The sequence below is a fragment of the Equus przewalskii genome, chromosome 2, assembly GCF_037783145.1.
Source record: "Equus przewalskii isolate Varuska chromosome 2, EquPr2, whole genome shotgun sequence".
NCBI lineage: Eukaryota > Metazoa > Chordata > Mammalia > Perissodactyla > Equidae > Equus > Equus przewalskii.
This window is the reverse complement of record NC_091832.1, coordinates 22,269,497-22,287,971: the sequence shown is the minus strand read 5'-3', so window position 1 is coordinate 22,287,971 and position 18,475 is coordinate 22,269,497. Positions and strand designations below refer to the sequence as shown.

At 52.9% G+C, this 18,475-nt stretch overlaps 2 protein-coding genes across 6 annotated transcripts; both read left to right on the top strand.

Annotated features, from left to right (window-relative positions):
• The first annotated feature begins 115 nt into the window (after nt 1-115).
• On the top strand, nt 116-3,740 carry GJB5 (gap junction protein beta 5). 4 transcript variants are annotated; one of them, XM_070610362.1, is made up of 3 exons: nt 212-518; nt 1,353-1,591; nt 2,577-3,740. In XM_070610362.1, the coding sequence occupies exon 3, from the start codon at nt 2,601-2,603 to the stop codon at nt 3,420-3,422; it is 822 nt and encodes a 273-aa protein (XP_070466463.1). In that variant the 5' UTR covers nt 212-518; nt 1,353-1,591; nt 2,577-2,600; the 3' UTR covers nt 3,423-3,740. The 4 variants fall into 4 exon arrangements, with proteins under 4 accessions (XP_008531657.2, XP_070466463.1, XP_070466464.1 ...); XM_070610363.1 differs by having other exon boundaries at nt 382-950; XM_008533435.2 differs by lacking the exon at nt 1,353-1,591 and having other exon boundaries at nt 116-518.
• Nucleotides 3,741-4,811: 1,071 nt separating this feature from the next.
• On the top strand, nt 4,812-8,887 carry GJB4 (gap junction protein beta 4). 2 transcript variants are annotated; one of them, XM_008533436.2, is made up of 2 exons: nt 4,812-5,018; nt 6,325-8,887. In XM_008533436.2, the coding sequence occupies exon 2, from the start codon at nt 6,412-6,414 to the stop codon at nt 7,210-7,212; it is 801 nt and encodes a 266-aa protein (XP_008531658.1). In that variant the 5' UTR covers nt 4,812-5,018; nt 6,325-6,411; the 3' UTR covers nt 7,213-8,887. The 2 variants fall into 2 exon arrangements, with proteins under 2 accessions (XP_008531658.1, XP_008531659.1); XM_008533437.2 differs by having other exon boundaries at nt 4,971-5,394.
• The last annotated feature ends 9,588 nt before the right edge of the window (nt 8,888-18,475 follow it).

The following is an 18,475-nucleotide window of genomic DNA, read 5'->3' as shown; positions in this document are numbered from 1 at the left end:
TCAAGTTTGCTAGTCAAGGCATTTCCAAAGGCGACTAAAGCCGTGAGAACAGAAGGCCATTGAGGACCTGCGAGAGAGGAGAGTCTGAGAGCAGCTCGCAGAGGCCCAGGAAGTAGCAGTAGGGAATCTCCTGAGAAGGATGAGGAGGCAGGACAGGCCGCAGCTCCTCCCACCCCAGCCCAGGGATGGGGAGACAAGCAGGGGTCAGAGTGGACCTGTTGTTCTCCCCTGAGAGGATGCCAGGATTCTGGGCTCAGCATCCTCGGAGATGTGGACCCCTAAGTTTCCCGGGCCTCATCAGAGGCAGTCTGGGGAGGCTGGGGCCCAGCCAATGGTAGTGCCTGGCACAGCTCCTCCTCCTCCTAGGCCGGTGGCACACCCAGGCTGCCTGCCGACTCCACGGGCTCCGTCCCAGGAAGAGGCTTCCCCAGACACGCTCCCTGGTTCTGGTATGAGTTCTGGCTGCCTGCTGAGGCTAACTGCTGGTACCCGGAGGGCCCTGAGAAGCAGCCACTCAGGTAAGGTCATCTGTGTCCAGATGTGCCCTGCCCCTCGGCATACCTGGCGGAGGGAGCCTTCTGTGGTGGAGAGTCAGGAGAGGTGGCCCAGCTTCGTCCGCCACCCTGGGCCCCTATGTGGAGGAGTGAAGGGCTCCTTCCTCCTCTGCTCTGAGCTCTTCCTGCTCTCTGCAGCGAGCAGAGGTGGGAGCCAGGGACTGAGTGGGAGAGGGGCTCACGGGGGACCAGGAACTGAGCAGGCAGAGCAGCTCTGCCTGGGCATGCAAAGCCCCGCCCTGCCCCACCCCAAGTGGGCCGGACCAAGATCCCCTCGGGACTAGGAGCCGGAGCTTCCCCAGTGTTCCCTGAGAAGCTGCCAAGATTCCGCCCACCTTCGGCAGGACTGAGCAAAGACAAGCTGATGATTCAGAGGAGGAGCCCCAGGTCCAAGTGGTAGGTGGTGTAGACGGGTCAGTGGCCAGACAGCGTAAGGAGCAGAGACAGCCCCAGCCTCCCTCCCCCGGGATCCGCCAGGTACAGGAGGAAGTGGGCACAGAGCAGACAGGCAGGCAGCTTCCCGGAGCTTAAGGAAAGGGGCACAGGCCCAGAGTGTGGGCTCTGGAACCAGCCTGCCTGGGTTCAAATCCCAGCTCTGCCACTTACTAGCTGTGTGACTGTGAGCAAATTAATTAACACCTCTGTGCTCCACTTTCCTCATCTGCAAATTGGGAATAAAAAATATCATACCCCTTCATACAGTGGCCGTGTTGTTTCCTGCCAAGTGCTCAGATCAGGGTGCTGCAGAAACACGCGATAAACGCTGGCTCTTCTCAAAACCCTGCTCATCTGCCGCAGATCACGCAGAGGGTCGAGACAGCGTGGTGACCTGAACCTGGACTGCACTTGGAAGGGCATCAGGAACCCGTTCTAGCAAAAGGCTGTGTAGATAGACATCCTGGCATCCCGGGGGGCCCCGCGGGGTGAGACCGTGGTGTGTGGCTCTCAGCGGACCCCCCAGGAAACAGGCAGAGGGATTCCAAGCGAGGAAGAGGGCATCCGTCACTCTGAACAGTAGTCACATTCCTTAAACGGAGGTAAATCTGATTCCTGTGTCTTCATCACACCAAACTCGCCAGCAGAATTTGACCAGAGCAGCATTTCCCATTTTGGTGTCTTGACAGGACCATTCCACAAGATGATAAAAAACGGTTCTGTGGTCAAAGGAGTTCGGGCAATGCTACATATTCTGTCCCCCTTTAGAGTTTCATAATGTGAATTTATCAGCATGGTCAAGTAAAGGGACCTATTCAACACTGCTGAGCACGGTGTCAACCCACCTTTCTGAACCCAGAATCCTTTGCTCTCACTGTTTCCATCGTCAGCCTTTGAACAGGGTTCCATGGAGGGCCAGTTTGGGAAACACTGGAATGGCAGGTTGCTCTAAGAGCCTGTTGTGGAAAGAGAACCATTGCTCTGGACCTTATCTTTCAGCGGGATTGCCATTGGCCTTCCTGAGTGGGACACTGCCTGGGTATTCGTGGAATATTAGACCAGGTGGGAGTTGGGGGACAAGATTCCAGCCTCCTCTGGAGCTCCATCCCCCATGCCAAGGACAGAGCAAAGGACGAGTTCCCCTTGGGAGGGGGCTGTGTAAGGGGAGAGAGCAGTGCTCAGAAAGGAAAGAAGTCACCCCAAGGCTCAGTCCCCTGAGGAGGAGGACCAGGGTGGGAACAGAGGAGAGAGCGGTAAGTCCCACCTCCTTAAGCCTTCACTCTGCAAGACCAGGGCCACAGGCCCCGGGGGCATAGGTGGCTCCCCAGACCCACTTCACCCACTTTTATGGGTGAGAGTTGGGTCTGGACTTAATTACCTCTGCTCAGATCCCAGCTCCGCACCTAACAGTGTGTAACCCTGTATAACCCCGCCAAACCTCAGTTGCCTTCATCTGTAAGATGGGGACAATAACAGAACCTAGCTCATCTGTGGCTGTAAGGATTAAACACAATGACATATTTCTGTAAAATGCTCAGACTGCGTATTCTATAAATGTGGGAAATTATTATTATCATTTCCCTGCAGTAGCAGCCGACACCTGGGTCCACTATGAACTGGGGGAGCTTCGAGGGGCTCCTCAGCGGGGTCAACAAGTACTCCACAGCCTTTGGGCGCATCTGGCTGTCTCTGGTCTTCATCTTCCGTGTGCTGGTGTACCTGGTGACGGCTGAGCATGTGTGGAGTGACGACCACAAGGATTTCGACTGCAACACCCGCCAGCCGGGCTGTTCCAACGTCTGCTTCGATGAGTTCTTCCCCGTGTCCCATGTGCGCCTGTGGGCCCTGCAGCTCATCCTGGTCACGTGCCCCTCGCTGCTCGTGGTCATGCACGTGGCTTACCGTGAGGCTCGGGAGAAGAAGCACCGAGAGGCAGTGGGGCAGGATGGGGGGCGACTCTACCTGAACCCCGGCAAGAAGCAGGGTGGGCTCTGGTGGACGTACGTCTGCAGCCTGGTGTTCAAGGCCAGTGTGGATGCCACCTTCCTCTACGTGTTCCACTCGTTCTACCCCAAATACACCCTCCCTCCCGTGGTCAAGTGCCACGCAGCTCCGTGTCCCAATTCGGTGGACTGCTTCATCTCCAAGCCCTCGGAGAAGAACATCTTCACGCTGTTCATGATCATCACGGCCGCCATCTGCATCCTGCTCAACCTCGTGGAGCTGGCCTACCTGGTGAGCAAGAGGTGCCGAGAGTGCCTGGCAGCGAGGAAAACCCAGGGCGCAGGCGTGGGCCATCGCCAGGACTGTGCCACCTCTTTCCGCAAACAGGACGACCTCCTCTCAGACGACCTCATCTTTCTGGGCTCAGAGGCTCACCCTCCTCTTTTACCCAACCGCCCTCGAGGCCACGTGAAGAAAACCATCCTGTGAGGGGCGGCCTGCTCAGGCCTGGGTTGGAAGTTCCCAGCATCTCCCATAGGTGCAGCACTGGGGCAAGGGAGCAGAGCCAAAAGTGGGGGCGGGCAAGAGGGAGCATCAGAGGCCCGGGATCCAGTCCCTCTTCCACAGCCCCTGCCACCTGTCCCAGCTGTGTGGCCTTGGGAAACTGACCTCTCTGCTCTCCACCTCAGTTTCCTTCACAGGGCTGTTGCTGTCGCGGGGGAGGGTTGATAAGAGGATGGATGTGCATGTGCCTTCAGTGTGTGGGGCCCACAGTCAGGGCTTAATAAAATTCAACTCATCCACTGATTCCAGGTGCCCTTTGGTCCTTCGGCCGTGTGACCCTTATCTGGTCATTGAGTCAACTTCTCTGCCCCTGCAAAACCCTGCAGGTGAGGGGCCATTCTTTCTCCCAGGAAAGGGTCCCCAGCACTCCCAGGGGTCAAGCTTGCTCACGCTCAAGTCTAGCTTTTACCCCGAGTTGCAATTTTGTCTGTGAGGAGAATGGAGCTCAGTACGTGGGGAGCTGCATGTTGCAGCAGAAACTTCACGGACTTTGGAGTCGGACACTTGCCCTCGAACCCCAGTTCCGCCGGGACTCTGGGAAAGTGACCCCGGCTCCTCTCCAAAATGGGTTAATAATCCCTTGCCTGTGGGGTTGTTGTGAGGCCTGGATGAGCTCACGGCTGTGGATGGGATTAGCCGGCTGTAAAAGGCCACATAAATGGTAATCACTGGCATTAGGAAGTGCTCCATAAATGCTCGTGGGAAATGAGGCAGAGGAACCCCTCCCTGGCTGCACAGCAACGTTCGCTGTCCCAGCCTCCGGGATGCAGGTGCAAGGCCCCTCTGCAGCCCCCACTGCGTCACGCTCCAACTTCCTCGGAGGCTGTCCCCATAGAGCACGGACAGTAAGGCTGTTCCTGGCCCCATGCCAACTGGGGAAATTCATGTTGCTGATCTGCATTCCTTGTCTCCACCAGGGCAGTGAGTGTCCTTATGCAGAAGAACCACAGCCAGCCCCTCCCTTCCACTACATAACTCACCAGCAACCCAAGTTCTGGTCCCCAGAAATGTCCCCACCAGGGTAGGATGCGATCCTGGGCTGAATCAAGGGTGCCCCATTTCATAGATGTCAGCTGCGGAGGACCTCAGAACCAGGCTTCCAGAGCAAAGGACAGGAGAGAGGCCTGGGGTTGGCAGAAGGTAGGAATAAGGCAACGAGAAGGAGGTAGGGTGATGCCGCTGGTGCTGACCTAGGCCCGGGCATGAGGATACCAGGCACCCACCCCCCCTTCACTGCAGTCTCACCCACATACCTGCCAGCCCAGGGAGCCAGACCCAGCCTTGCCCTGCCAGGCTGGAGAGAAGGCGTGGGCCAGGAGAGAGCCGCAGGTGTTTACTCTGAATATGTGCCCGGAGAAGTCCGCCTGCCCGCCTGCCCACCCACCGGCTCACTCTCCCTGGGCTTATTGGCTTAGAAAGCCCCACCCAGCAGGGGTGTGAGAAACAAAAGCTGCCTCCAGGAGGTCCTCAGGCAGACGAACAAGCCCAGGGACAGGAGAGTGGCTACTAGACCCAAGAAAGGTGAGGACCAAGTCGGAGGAGACTGGGCTGGGAAGCAGGGACCAGATGAGCTGAGGATCCCCAGGGGACCTCAGGCTGTGGGCGGGGCTTCAGGGAGGAACAGAGGAGACAGAGGATCCCTGGAGAAACCCCAGGGAAGCCCCCAGGAGGGGAAGGAATGTCCTGCCAGACCCAAGGGAGGATGGAGGACCAGAGAAGAGGCAGGAAGAAGGATGAAGACCTGGGCTTCCAATTCAGTTTAGCAGGGTCTTGGGAAGCAGACGCATGAGATGTAGAGGCTGCTCTCCAGACAAGTAAACAGACCATTTCAGTCCTGGTGATCCAGCCTGCCACCAAAGATGAGGAGGCTGCTCAGAAAATGTCCCTAGGGCACCAGGTGAGAGGAGAGGGGCTGAGTTGGAGATGGAATGTGATGGCACTCCAGATAAGGTGGTGTGGAGGATGGAGCACACAGGACAGGGGCCTGCATGGAAATAATGGGAGTCGCGGCTAGCAAATAGCCTCTGAGATGACAGACAAGGGAGGTGCCCTTAAGAAAGAAAATAAATGCTGGGGGGAGGACCCTGCCAGAATCCTACCTGTGTCCCTTCCCCGGTCCCTCCCTATAGCTGGAATGGTTGGAATTCCAGAGGAACCCACAGTGGTCAGGACGCTCAGCCCTTGGGCCCAGCATGGGGATGGTGGGATGATGCCAACCTGCCAGAGTTCCAAAGAGCATGTTTAGTTGGGAGGCAATGTCAGGGCTGGGGAGTCCTGGGGCCAGAGAGGAGGGATGAGGATGGAGATCGTTCGGGGGTCTGCCCAAGAGGCTGATGTGAATGCACCCAGCACAGGGCCTGGCTCGTGTTGGCGCTCAGTAAAAGTTAGAAGAAGTTGGTGGATAAAGATACACATTCCGCCCCTCCCACCCTGGTCCAGCCCTGGCAGCTGATGGGAGAGTGGGTCATTCAATCCACACCTTCTTACTATCTCTTTAAAACTCGTATGACCCACAAAGTTGAAACTTGGGGTCAATGAGGTTGGTGGGCACATCCATGCAAGACAATTATCCTTCACATTTATCTATTACTTTATAGAATAAAATATTCTGATTTTGGAACTGGAAGGTGAAAGTTCAAGACCAGTGCTGCCACTTGCAGCTTTGGGGCCTTGGGTGCGTACCTCTCTGGGCTTAGCTTACTCTCCTATGAAGTGGGGTAATGGCAGTCTCTAGCCCACCTAGTCATTTTGAGTGAGGACATGATGACTCAGTGGTTGTGAAGTGGCTTTGCCAATGATGCCTTTAATAAATGGCACCCATTTCCAGGTTCTCCCAGGCCCCGTGGCCCCCAGGCCCTGAGTGGGTGCTCACAGGTGTAGATCGGCCACGTGAGGAGCCAGGGACACGATCAGCATGAACTGGGCATTCCTGCAGGGCCTCCTGAGCGGGGTCAACAAGTACTCCACGGCGCTGGGCCGCATCTGGCTGTCGGTGGTGTTCATCTTCCGCGTGCTGGTGTACGTGGTGGCCGCTGAGGAGGTATGGGACGATGAACAGAAGGACTTCATCTGCAACACCAAGCAGCCGGGCTGCCCCAACGTCTGCTACGATGAGTTCTTCCCCGTGTCCCACGTGCGCCTCTGGGCCCTGCAGCTCATCCTGGTCACGTGCCCCTCGCTGCTCGTGGTCATGCACGTGGCCTACCGCGAGGAGCGCGAGCGGAAGCACCGCCTGAAACACGGGCCCAACGCCCCATCCCTGTACGACAACCCGAGCAAGAAGCGTGGCGGGCTCTGGTGGACGTACTTACTGAGTCTCATCTTCAAGGCCGCCGTGGACTCTGGCTTCCTCTACATCTTCCACCGCCTCTACCAGAATTACGACATGCCCCGTGTGGTGGCCTGCTCTGAGTCGCCCTGCCCCCACACAGTGGACTGCTACATCTCCCGACCCACAGAGAAGAAGGTCTTCACCTACTTCATGGTGGCCACAGCTGTGATCTGCATCCTGCTCAACCTCAGTGAGGTCACCTACCTCGTGGGCAAGAGGTGCCTGGAGACCCTCGGCCCCAGGCATCAGAAGTCTCGGCGCCACGGTCACCTACCAGATACATGCCCACCATATGCCCTCTCCCAGGGAGAGCCCCACCAAGACGGGACCTCTGTCCTAATGAAGGCCGGCTCCGCCACAGTGGACGCAGCTGTGTATCCATAACCTGTGAAGCGGGCAGCTGGGACCATGCGACCCCCCGCCTGCTCCCTAAGGCCACGGCAGGGCAGTGGCATCTTTTCTGTGGCAGGTCAGGTGAGGAGGGTAGTTGTGGGGCTCAGGAAGTCCACCCAGGGGCCAGTGGGGGAACTGTTCCGTCTCTAGGTCCTGAGCCTTAGGACAGGGAAGTTGATGGCTAGTGAGGATTTTATATGTGGCAATAGAGTAGGCCAAAACCCTTAATAAATATGATTTTGCCAGAACTTTGCAGACCAGGTGGGGAGGGGTGGAGTGGAAAGCAGGGGGCTTCACGATGGACCTCAGAGAGGAGGCCAAGGTCACTTGGCGGGCACCTGAGCTCCAGAACATCAGATCCAGGTTCACCCATCACACACACACACACACACATTCACACACACAGTGTGTCCCCGGGACATGGTGGGGAATGACCTGAGGCTGCTCCAGAGGTCTCTGGAGCTGCAACCAGCTGTCAAGGCAAGAGGAGAGGGACCCCAGGAGCCCCTGAGCCCTGTGCAAGTCAGTTCCCAGCGAGTGTCCCTCAGATGGATGTGTGTGGCTCAAGAGGCCCCTGCCTCCCCCATTCCCTCACCCTGCCCAGCACAGGTCCTCTCTGGGGGTGGGAGGGGAAGGCTTGCTGAGAGCAGGTCCAGGATGGGGGTTCTGCCAGGGTGTTTAGGAGGCATATCCCCATGCGCAAGGGACCCATTGAGAGTGTCCAAGCTGAAGAGTCACTCAAAGATCCTCAAGTCTGAGGAATTGCCCTTCTCTTTACACATTCCCTCACCCTCCCCTCCCCCTACCACTCAGACCTCGGCAACTCCCAAAACCAACCTCCAGCCTGGACTTGCCTCTGAGCCCCAGAGCCCCCACCAGCTGCCCATGGACAACCCTCCAGGAGGCCCCTAGGTGTCTCCCACTCAGCAACTCCCAAGCTGACCTCGTCGTCATCTTCCCCCAAACCTGCCCTCCTCGCAGATCACCACCCCCACCCCCATGGCACTGCCATCCAGTCAGTGGTCCAAGCTGGGAGCTGGCCTGACATCCTCATCCCCTCCCCATCTCCCAGCCCCTCACCCCACATCTCAGTGCAGCACCAAATCCCACTAATTCCCACCCTAAATGCCTCCTGAGTCTGCCCCTCATCTCCACCCCACAGCCTTACCACCTGCCTCTCACTGGGCCTCTCCTGTCTGCCCTCCACTACGGCGGGGACAGAGTGGTTTTCCTATAAATGAATCTGGAACATGTCATTCCTTGTGCCTTAAGAATTCTTCCACCACCACCACCACCCCTACCGCCCTCAGCCTGGCCCCTGCTGACCTCCCCAACCTCACTTCCCACTTCCTCCCTCCTTACACCCACTGACAATACCAAAGGACTCGTGGTTCCCCAACCAGATACACCATGCTGTGACATGCCTCATGCCTACAAGATGCTGTTCCCTCTGCCTGGAATGCCCTTCCTCCCTCCTCTGGGACCCTTCCTGGAACCCCAAGGACAGCCTTAACTGCCTTCTGCTTGTGCCAGCCTAGCCCATGCCTCTGCCATCTCCCCGAATCTGGGTGGCTGATTCTCCCCATCAGTTTGTGAGTCCATAGGGGCAGGATGCTGAGTCATCCAGGTGCCAGGGCCTTCAATAAATGTTTGTTAAATGAGTAAATGGCCTGTGAGCCGCTTGGTGGAGGTGACTGTGTCTTGTTTGTCTGAATCCCCCACCACACCTCGCCCAGGGAGTTCAGCATAGTGCTTTCTTGTTTGTTTATATGTTTTGTTGTTGTTTTACCTAAATCCAGCCTAAAGGTCTCATTTACAGGTGAGGAGACTTTGCTCTGGAGAGGGGAGGGGAATTTCCAAGGCCACACAGATGAGCTGAGCCTGGGGGGCTGTTTCCCCTGTGGTCCATGGAGAGCCTCCATGCCTACCCCTGATTATGGGACAAGATGAGAGGGTCCCCTCTCCCTAGGTCAGGGTCCCTGAGCTGAGCCAGTGGCAGGAATTCGTGAGCATGTGAAGGCGGAGCAAGGGCAGTGGGATGGGGGGACGGGGTTGAGCTGGGGGCTGAGCTGAGCAGGGTATGGGCTCAGGGCAAGTTAGCCTCGGCCTGACCCCTGTAGAGGGAGGGGCCTTTGGACCATAATTCCCGCCACAGAGTTGTTCCCACTGGAGGAAAAGGCACCTGGCTTTGGAACTCTCATATCAGTCAGTCATTGGCCCCAGGCCACCCAGAGGGCAGGAGGGTTGGGAGGAAGGGGTAGTGCCTCCCACTCAGTCAAGGTCCCTTCTCCAGGGGCAGCTACAAGCCGTGAGTGGCCAGTATTCACAGCAGCTGGGAAATGGGCATCCCCCAGTAAAGGGGACAGGGGCAGGGCACCAACGCCATCTACTGATCCTGACCCCAGGAAACAAGGGCGCCCCCTCCTCCAATCCAGACCAGAGGTGTGACTGCCCAGTCCCAGAGAACAGGGGGCACTCTCCACCAGTTCGGAACCAGATGGCCGTGCACTGCTCATATCTGAGGTAGCTCCATGTGCAGGGCCGGGGAGCAGCCATGGTCAACTCCCCCTGAGATTGCAGATTCCCCATTCCAGGGGATGCTGCTGGGCCAGCATGAGGTGAGATATCCTGGACCTGACTAGTCCCGTGGCAGCTGTCTTCATGGGTGCTGTTCCCAGAGGTCTCAAGTGCTGAGCCACTGAGCTAGATGGAGACGGAACAGCATCCGACCAGCCTGAGGCCCCAGGATCAGGCTGGGATAACCCTCTAGGAAATGCTTGAGTCGTGGCACTATCTTATTCTCAGTCCCACCCACACTCTCGAGCCCCCTCCATGGCCCTCACCACCACTCTCAGATCTCTTTGCCTCCACCTTCTTGAAAATTCTTCGCTTAGCTTAGGCCCCTGCCGTCTTTCTCTTCCACCCTCTGCCCGCCCCTATTCCTGCCACCCACTGCTCCTCATTCATTAAAGACTGGAGCACATGACTCAGAGTCTTCTGGTATTCTCTCATGACTCAGGGCCACGGGGACCACCTGTGTGTCCCTGTCCTCTTCATTCCATGCCCTCCTCATCCCCCGTGACCTCCTCCTCCACTCCACTTCGCTACCCACTCACAGGACCGCACCCCGGAGTTTGTCTTCACTCAGAACTGTTCCACCTCCAGAATCTTCCATTTGATTTAAGTCGACAAATACATATTGTTCACTTCTATGTGACGAGCCCCATGCTAGGTGCTGAGGAGTCACCTGGGAAGAATCGGGCACAGTCCCTGTGCTCCTGGAGCTTACATTCTCTGATGAGGACAGCTGCTAAACTCCCGGCATGCTGAGGAAGCACGGGTGCCAGGGGAGGGGACAGTGGAGCCAATACCGAGGCATCCAGGAAAAGGTCCCCTGAGACTTCTTAAGCTGACACCTAAAGAAAGAGGAGGATTTTGTCAAGCAAAGGGTGGATAGGATTCCAGGCAGAGGGGACAGGACATGAAAGGCCCAGAAAGGAGAGTAAATCTGATGACAAAGACGGGAAGTGACCCAGGAGGGCTTGAGCCAGGCGAGGGGGCTCGTGGTAGGAGTTAGGCTGCAATAGACAGAGGCCGGATCCAGGAGTGATTTCTTTGTAAAGCCATGTTCGTGATTTTGGACTTTATCCTAAGGACAATGAAGAGACTTAGCACAGAAATGACATGATCTAATTTGCAGTGTCTCTGGCTACAATGCGGAGGGGCCAAGGCAGGGCTGCCTGTCTGGAATCTGACACAATAGTCCAAGTGACAAACAACAATGGCCCAAAGTAGGGTGTGAGCAGTGGGGATGGAAAGAAGTAGCTGGATTGAAGAAATGTTTACGAGATAGGATCGGAAAGCTTTGGTGACTTGATTGGGTGTGGGGAACCGGTGGAGAGACACCCAGGTTTCTGGCTCTGGGTGGTGGTGCCATTTACCCAGTGGAGGAGCAGGTTTGAGGGAGACATCAATCACTTTGACATGCTGAGTCTGAGATACAGTAAGATATCCTGGTGATTCCCTCTGGTTCGTGGCCCATCTCAGCCCCTGGCTCGCTGTCTTTCTCTCCACTTCTACACTTATCATTCTTGGTGACTTCACATCCAACACCTCCTTGACCTCCTAACAATTGGAAACACCAGTTATCTTTTTCTCTACCCATCAAACCCAACTACATGCACACTCACACACCAGGCCTTGTCTGTACCAAGAGCTGCAGCATCTCCTATCTAGCTAGCTCACTCACTCTACTTGCCTCTCTAGCCACCCTTCTGTCCCATCTATTGACCCACCACTATTTCACCATTCATTACCAGCTTCCCATTCTCCCTTCCTTCCTTTCCAGCTTAAACTCCGTGGGCCACCATGTAGTCACTGATTCGTAAATATCCTCCACTCCCTTACCTTTCCGTGTTTTTATGGTTACTCACCTGGCAAGACCCTAACTCCAGTTAAACTTAACTCTCCTTGTGGCACCTGTTCCAGAGCACCTGGAGAACAATGCAAGTGGACTGACTGGTTTCAATCAAAACTTCAAGTGGGTACTCAGGACCTCTAAGAAACTCTACATTTTCCTAAAACTTTAACCCTATTCTCCAAGAGGATTATGTACTTTCTCCTCTTTCCCCAAACCTCCAGCCCCCATCCGCCTAACCCTCCATTTCAGCTGATAGCCAGGCATTATACACCACTGGGAAATAGAAGCCATAGGCAAGCGCCAGCTCATCTCCCCACGACCACGTCTGCCCACGTCATGGTGTGAGCGTCGTTCACTCTGCCTTCTCCCCAGTAACGTGGATGAAGTGTCCCCGCTCCTGGTACACCCTCCTCCACGGGGACACGGGACCCTATGACCTATGACCTACTCTGGACGGTGTCCACAGTCATCACCTCACAATCCCCTTTCAATAAATATGTTATCATGTTTTCCTCTCTCTCTTCTTTTAATTTCCTCTTGACACCTCCTCCTCCTCCTGCTACTACCCTGTTTACAAAAAACAAAATCCTCTAAAAGTTGTCTATGCTTGCTGTCTCTACATCCTCATCCCACTAACCCATTCCGGTCGGGACTGCTCTTGTCAAGATCTCCAATGGCCAACAAGTTGCCAAATCCAGTGGTCAAGTCTTCCTCCTCCTCTTACTCCCTCAGCAACATTTGGCCATTGAGAACTCCCTCCTTAACAGGTCCCAGTCCTCCCTTGGCTCCCAGGCAGCACCCTTCCTGGCTTTCCTCCCACCTCACTGATGGGTCTTTCTGGATCTCCATCGATGCCTCTTCTTCCTCTTGCTGATCTCTAAATGCAGGATGCCCTGCAGCCCAGTTCTCTACCCTCTTTTCTCCTTTGTATGCATTTTCTCCTCAGTGACTGGTTCAGTACCATCAACAAAACCATCTCTAAACTGATGACTCCCACATTTATATGTTCAGACCTAACCGCTCTCATGAGTATTAGAGTCATGTATCCAACTTCCTATTTGTCAACCAAATAGAAAACTCCTGATTGCCTTAACAGAGAACAGGTTTATGTTCTCTCCCAGTCTTCCCCACCATGGAAGATGCCATCCCCATCCATGCAGCTGCTCCATTCCAAAACCTAGGTCTCTCTTTCCTCATAATCACATCCACACCATTAGCAAGTCAAGTTGGATATAATTCCAAAATACGTTCAAGTCCATTACCTTCCTACCATCTCCAAGTGCTTCCATCCCAAGCCAAGGCATCTCACTGAATACCTGGAGACCTGGAGACCTGGATACCTGCAGCAGCTGGTTCCCTACCTCCACTCTATCGCCTCTGCTGTTCCTCCTCCACATGGCAGCCTGAGAGATCCTTCTAGCATGTAAATCAGATCAGTTAGGTCACTCCTCTGCTTAAAACCCTCCAACTAGCTTCCCATCACGGCCCTAAAAATGAAAATAAACCACACAGCAGTTAAGTTTGCACGTTCTGTTTCAGCAACCCTGGGGTTCGCCAGTTCAGATCCCAGGTGTGAACATGGCACCGCTTGGCAAGCCATGCTGTGGCAGGCATCCCACATATAAAGTAGAGGAAGATGGGCATGGATGTTAGCTCAGGACCAGTCTTCCTCAGCAAAAAGAGGAGGGTTGGCCGCACATGTTAGCTCAGGGCTAATCTTCCTCAAAAGAAAAGAAAAGAAAAGAAACCAAACTCTGCCATGGTCTGCAGACCCTACATGGTTAGGCCCTGGCTCTTCCCTTCTTGCATGCCCCACCCACAGTGGCCTTCTTCCACCTCAGGGCTTTGCACTGGCTTCTGCTGGTAATGCTCTTCCCCCAGAGCTTTCCTTGACTGTCTCCTTGGCATTCACATCTCAACTCAAACATCCCCTCTTCCAGGAGGCCATTACTGTCCTGCCTTCCCCAAAGGAAACACACACACCACACACAGTCACTCGAACCACAGACCCCATTCTATCTTCTTCATAGCATTTACTAATATATGAAACTTTCTTGCTTGTTTACATGTTTATTCTCTGCCTCATCCCACTAGGATGAGCTCCTCGAGAACAGGGACTCTGTTGGGTTCACCCCTTTACCCACCAGCACCTAGAACAGTGCCTGATACATAGTAGGTACTCAATAAAATGTGTCAGCTGACTGGGTGATTGGCACCCATATGGAAAGGTCTAGTAGGCTGGCGGATATGAGGGTGGGGGAAAGGACTGGTCAGGAGATAGGGATTTGGGAGTTGTCGGCAAAACGCCTGAATTTAAGATAAGATTTTGCTCCAAAATTCCCCCTCAGGTAGCAAGGATTTATCTCACATTCAAGTCCTTACAAGGTTGCCCGCATTATGGGGCGTGCTCTCAATTACTGTGTTTTGAACAACAAAATTCTCTTTGGGGGAAACTCACTAGCCTGAAATAACCTCAATCAATTTGAAGATTTGGATATTCATGGACGCCACTTGGTAGAATCAGAAAAAAATCGAGGCAAAGACATTTCACTCACTATTCCTGAGGATATGACCTTACAATTGCAAGCACCGTCTTTTTAAGCAAGCCAGTTTTTTTAAAAAATAAATCACTTTAAGAACAATAAAAGAAGTGTTTGTGTTGTGGAGATGAAAAATACACACCTACCAGACGATTTTTTTTAATTTATGCAACCAAATATTATGCACTCAGGCTTCTGTGCCAAAGAATAAAGTTTCCAACAGCATACAGAATCAAAAGGCACTATGTCACAGATAACTTGAGCAAAAATAAAGTTTGTGTGTTCTGTAAAAGGTTAATGATAAACAAAACTCTAATGATGTTGACCTAGGTGTTAAAGAAAAATGTTAAAAGTTTAAATTGCTTCATAAAATATGAGGGGAGGAAAAAAATAATACATCTTACTACATTGTTTTGTAAAATATGTGATTTTAAAAATGTATAGCAAACTAAGTTAATAAAGTAATTATTTCAATCACACTAAAAGTTTATGTATTCAAATTAGACCCAAACATTTTGGAGGGTCTCCTTGTTGGGAATAGACGGGGTTAATTTTTTTTTTTTTTTTGAGGAAGATTAGCCCTGAGCTAACTGCCGCCAATCCTCCTCTTTTTGCTGAGGAAGACTGGCCCTGAGCTAACATCCATGCCCATCTTCCTCCACTTTATATGTGGGACACCTACCACAGCATGGCATGCCAAGTGGTGCCATGTCTGCACCTGGGATCCGAACCGGCGAACCCCAGGCCGCGAAACAAAACGTGCACACTTAACCACTGCACCAAAGGGCCGGCCCCAAGAGGGGGTTAATTTTTATTTGGAGTTATCTTATATTTGGTTCTCTATGGTAGGTGGTAACTTAAGGCTAATACTTTACAGAGACTGTGGGGTAAGAGAGGAGAAGATGCCCTAGGATGGAGGCTTAAAGGCCAAAGAGAGTGGGGGAACGCCAGCGAAGGAGACTATGGGGGAAATTTATATCATAGAAGCCAAGGGAATATGATGTCACAGAGGAGGAAGGTGATGTCACAGAAACCGAGACAAGTGTTTTAGAGAAGTTTTTAGAACTCCTAGAAATTTCTAGAATCTTGAAGAGTTTCTAGAGGAGAAAGTGATCATCAGGACCAAACACTACCGTGGGTCAAATCAGATAAGGATTGAAAAGTGTTTATTAGATTGACAAAGATGGTCATTGGTACCCAAGGCAGGAGTATCATCTGTAGGGAAGAGGACATAGAAACCAGTTCCCGGTGACGTGAGAGAACAGTGAGGGCCAAGCAAATGGAGATAGCAAATGTGGACAACTGACTGGAAAATGGTGGCTGCAAGAAGAATAGAAAATGAAAGAGTGTTAGTTGCAAGAGAAGGAGGGTGGTCAAGAAATTTTTTCTTTTTTCAATGAGAGAGACTTGAGAATATTTAAATAATGGTGAGATGAATCCAGCAAAGGGGAAAGGAGGTCAAGGCCCTCAAGAGAGCCAGAGAGAGTGGGATGCAGAGCCCAGAGGGAGGCTCAGACTTCAACAGGAGAAGACAAGTTGGCCATTGTAACAGGAGGGAAGGAGGAAACGGCGAGACAGGTGCGGGTCCTCCCACTCTGCCCACAGCTTCCCCCAGCCCTCTCACTTAGCTCCTCCTTCAACTTCCGCTCGTGTCAGTTCAACAGATCAACAGGTGACCTCAAAAGCACCTTCAGACCTGACGCTGTGACCTTCTCCCATCTGCCAGCCCCTCCTACATTGGCTTCCTTCTGTATCCAGCCTCGGCTTGGGATCCACAGCATCTCTCCACCACCTTCATCTCACATGAGGGCTTCTAAATTGATGTCTGCCCTCCCTCCCAGACTGCAAGCTCTCTGAGGGCAGGAACAGTGTCTGCTTTGCCAATGTCAGGCCCTATGCCGTGCCTGGCATGGAGTAAAAGGGTAATCAATATATATATATATATATATATAGTTTAGGAAGATTAGCCCTGAGCTAACTGCTGCCAATCCTCCCCTTTTTGCTGAGGAAGACTGGTCCTGAGCTAACATCCATGCCCATCCTCCTCTACTTTATATGTGGGACGCCTGCCACAACATGGCTTGCCAAGCGGTGCTATGTCCGCACCCAGGATCGGAACTGGCGAACCCCCGGCCGCCAAAGCAGAACATGCGAACTTAACTGCTGCGCCACCGGGCCGGCCCCAGTAATCAATACCTATTGAGATAATGACTTGAATGAATTGCTGTCCTACTAACATTCCCATTGTCCCTCTGCCCCTCCTGCTTAGCAATACTCCAGGCCCAGATCATTCCAACTGTGCTTTCCCGTCTCTGCACCAGGGCTAGGCTCTGCCAGAGTAAATCAAAGAACCAAACAGAGTGAGGCCACCACAAATTCATGTTCTCCAGCCCAGCCTGACAATCCTCGTTCTTCCCTGCTTTGGTCTCTCTGCTGTTGTTCAAGGTGGAAGCCTTCTTAACCTCTCCTCGAACCTCCTAGCCAGTTCCACCTTGTTTTCATCCTACCTCTCAGAGAAAGGAGATGCTATCTGAGAAGAATGCTCTCCTATTGATTGCCTCCAGACCTACAGACCAACGTATCCACACCAGTCCTCGCTCCTTCCCCCACACAGTGCAAGGGGTGAGCACTCCTGACTCACTTCTGTGAATGCGCTCCTCTCCCACCTGTGCTCAGGATCCCCTCTCTCCCCGCCTCCTACTCTCTCCTGCTTCTTCACCCTCCACCTCCCTCCTGGCTGTCTCAGCGTTTAAGCTTGCTCACATCTCTCCCATCCAAACAGCAAAAACAAAACCCTCCCTTGAACCCAGGACTCCTGCAGCTGCCTCCTTATCTCTCTCTTGGCTTTCACAACTGTGCCTCCTGAAACAGAGGTCTCACTGTCTCGACTTCCCAGCCTCCCACTCCCTCCACCAGCTGTGATCCAGTCTCTGCCCCACTACCCAACTCAAACACCTGGCCTTGCCAAGCACACCTACGATTCCTTTGTCACTAAGCCCAGTGAATGCTAACCAGTCCTTGTCTGGTGCCATGAGCCATTTAACAGGGTGGATGGCCTTCCTTCTTGAGCCTCTTGCCTGAGCCACGGACACCTTATGAGCTGCTGGGCTCACTCATGCTAACCATGAGTAAAAGCCTTGTGCGAAAGCCCATCAGTCCATGGAGAGAAGGAAGCAAAGGGTCAGAGAGGAGCAGAGGTGAGGCAAGCAGGAGGGAGGTCCTAGATGCATCCAGACCTGAATCCAGCCAGGTACTTCTGGGGCCCTAAGGTCCCCTCTCCCTTCCCATGTTTCTACAAACCAGTCAATTCCCCTTTGTGCCCAAACTAACTCAAGCTGGATTTCTGTCACTTGCAATCAAGAGGGCTGACTAACGCACCCGGGCTTCTTGAAATCAACCTTCCAGTTTTTCTGCCACTCCAACAACCCCGCCCGGATCTCCTACAGCCACCCCCCGTGCACTGGGGAGGTCCTCAGGGCTCTGTCACAGGCCGTCCACTCTCCTCGGTCCCCACACCTTCCCTGGGTGAGTTTGTCCTCTTCCATGGCCTTTGTTACTATCCGGACACTGTTCACTCCCAAATCCGTATTTCCATCCCTTTTATCTTTTTTCTTAATTTTTTAATTGTAATAAAATGTACATAACATGAAATTACCAATGTAACCATTTTAAAATGTACAATTCAGTAGCGTCAATTACATTCACAAGGTTGCACAACCATCATCACTATTTCCAGAACTTTTTCATCACCTCTAACAAAAACTCTGTACCCATTAAAAAATAACCCCAACTCGCCCCTCCATCCAACCTCTGGTAACCTCTACTTACTGTCTCTATGAATTTACCTATTCTAGATATTTCATATAAGTGGAATAATGCAATATTTGTCCTTTTGTGTCTGGCTTATTTCACTTAGCATAATGTTTTCAAGATTCATCTATATTGTAGCATTCATCAGAACTTGACTCCTTTTTATGGCTGAGTAATATTCTATTGTATGAATATACTACATTTTATTTATCCATTCTTCCTTTTATAGACATTTGGGTTGTTTCCAAACTTTTGTCTTGGCTGTTGTGAATAGCGCTTCTATGCACATTCACATACAACTATTGGTCTGAGTCTCTGTTTTCAGATCTGTCCGGTCTATACCTAGGCATGGACTTGCTGGGTCATATGATAATTCTACCTTAACTTTTGGAGGAATCACCAAACTGTTTTCCACAGTGGCTGCACCATTTTGCATTCATACCAGCAAAGCACAAGGGTTCCCATTGTCCTCTTTCCCGAGGCC